Raw genomic sequence first — 2,456 nt, 5'->3', positions numbered from 1 at the left:
GCTCACGCAATCCACTCACCTCAGCCTCCCAAAGGCGCGGGATTACAGGCTGAGCCACCGGGCCCGGCTCAACCATACACTCTTAATCATGATCTCTTACTGCCTTCAAAGACAAATGAACTGTAGATTATACCAAATGATGACTTTGATTATTGAGTATACAGTTTTTGACTGCATTTGAAATTAAAACCATTATCTATACCCTTTTGATTATTTCCTTTCATCTTTCCATAGGAGCCTGGATTCTTGACTGCATTTGAGTATAGTGAAAAGAGGAAGATGGTTTTCCATATCACCACTGGGAGCCAGGAATTTGAGTGAGTATCTCATATTTTTTTATCACCACTAAGCACAACCTTTGGAATATCATGTTTCTTTTCATCTATCTGGTTGTTATTTCTTTTTCTTTTTCTTTTATTCAAAATCTCACTCTGTCACCCACGGTGGAGTGCAGTGGCACGTTCATGGCCACCTCAGCCTCAGCTTGCTGAGCTCAGGCGACTCTTCTGACTCAACATTCCAAGTAGCTGGAACTACAGGCATGTGCCACCATGCCCAAATAATTTCACTTATTTGTTTGTTTGTTTGTTTTATTTTTTATTTTATTTTTTGAGTTGGAGTCTCACTCAGTTGCCCAGACTGGAGTGCAGTGGCCGCTCCTGGCCACTGCAGCCTCGACATGCTGGGCTCCAGCGATCCTTCCGCCTCAGCCTTCCAAGTAGCTGGAACTACAGGCGCACGCTACCACACTCGGCTAATTTTTTGATTAATTGTAGAGATGAGGTCTCGCCAAGTTGCCCAGACGGGTCTTGAACCTGCGGGCTCAGGCAATCCACTCACCTCAGCCTCTCAAAGGACTGGGATTACAGGCTGAGCCACCGAGCCTGGCTATTTATTTATTTTAGAAACAAGGTCTTGCCAAGTTGTCCAGGCTGGTCTCAAACCTGTGAGGTCAGGCAATCCTCTTGCCTCCACTTCGTGAAGCACTAGGATTACAAGTGTGAGCCTCCATGCCCATTTTATCTGGTTGTTATTTTTCCTATAAGTAATAGAAATTGCTTCTTCTCTTGAAGTAGTTTGTTTTCTCAAAATGCAAACTGAAGCAAATTCTAGACTGCTTTGCAGGAATAGGATTACATTCCTTTTTTTATTTTTTATTTTTTGAGACAGGGTCTCTATAGGCCAGGCTGGAGTGCAATGGCACCATCATAGCTCACTGCAGACTCAACCTTCTGGACTCAAGTGATCCTCCCATTTCAACCTTCCAAGTAGCTGGGATTATAGGTGCACCACCACCCCCAGTTAATTAAAAAAAATTTTTTTTGTAGAGACAATGTCTCACTATGTTGCCCAGGTTGGTCTCAAACTTCTGGCTTCAAGTGATTCTCCCACCTCAGCCTCTAGATATAACAAGAAAAAAAAGGGGGGGGGTTCATATTCAAATATGCCTTCATTTGAATGCCTAATAGGCAGTTCAGAATCCGCAGGTCCAAAATCAAACTTCTTTTTTTTTTTTTGAGTTGGAGTCTCACTCTGTTGCCAGACCGGAGTGCAGTGACATGCTCTTGGCCACCGCAGCCTCGACCTGCTGGGTTCAGGAGATCTTTCTGCCTCAACTTTCCAAGTAGCTGAAAATACAGGCATGTGCCACCACACCCCACTAATTTTTTGAGTTATTGTAAAGACGAGGTCTCACCAAGTCATCCAGGCTGGTCTAGAACCCCTGGGCTAGGGCAATTCTTTCACCTCGGCCTCCCAAACTGCTCAAATTGCAAGCTTGAGTCACTGCGCCGGGTCTTATATCGCATATTTTACTTATTTATGTTTATTGACTAACCACCCACTAGAATGTAAGCTCCATGAAGTGAAATATTTCTGTCTCTTTTGCACTCTGCTTTATCCCAAGTGCACAGAACAATCTCTGGCACAAATTAGATGTTCAATAAATATTTATTGACTGACTAAATTAATAAACAAATGGTGAATGAAATAAGTTTGGGAAGTAAAGTATACGATATCCTTTTCTTGGAGAGTCACAGTGTACACTAGCCTGGTAAAGGCTCTGTGAACTGCAATGAAACAAAACACCTGTTTTGTTTTGTTGTTTGAATTGGAGTCTCACTCTTGCCCAGGCTGGAGTGCAGGTGCAGGCTCTCAGCCACCACAGCCTCGACCTGCTGGGTTCAGGAGATCCTTCTCAGTCTTCCAAGTAGCTGGAACTACAGGCACGCACCACTATGGCCCACTGATTTTTTGATTTATTGTAGAGATGAGGTCTCACCAAGTTGCCTAGGCTGGTCTCAAACTTCTAGGCTCAAGCAATCCTCCCGTCTCAGCCTCCCAAAGTGCTGGGATTAGAGTCATGAGTCACCACGCCCTGTGGATTTTTGTTTTTGTTTTTGTTTTTGTTTTTATTGAGTTGGAGTCTCACTCTGTCGCCCAGACTGGAGTGCAGC

The 2,456-nt window shown here is 44.0% G+C and overlaps 1 protein-coding gene across 1 annotated transcript in view; it reads left to right on the top strand.

Annotated features, from left to right (window-relative positions):
- DMC1 (DNA meiotic recombinase 1) overlaps positions 1–2,456 on the top strand; it is a 49,299-nt gene that overhangs the window by 11,072 nt on the left and 35,771 nt on the right. The window contains exon 5 of the mRNA XM_008054615.1: positions 235–317. Within this exon, the coding sequence (XP_008052806.1) occupies positions 235–317 (83 nt within the window). The remainder of the gene's footprint in view (positions 1–234; positions 318–2,456) is intronic.

The sequence above is a fragment of the Carlito syrichta genome, unplaced genomic scaffold (assembly GCF_000164805.1).
Source record: "Carlito syrichta isolate Samal-C Ts95f unplaced genomic scaffold, Tarsius_syrichta-2.0.1 Scaffold297143, whole genome shotgun sequence".
Lineage (NCBI taxonomy): Eukaryota > Metazoa > Chordata > Mammalia > Primates > Tarsiidae > Carlito > Carlito syrichta.
This window is presented reverse-complemented; position numbering and strand designations above follow the sequence as displayed.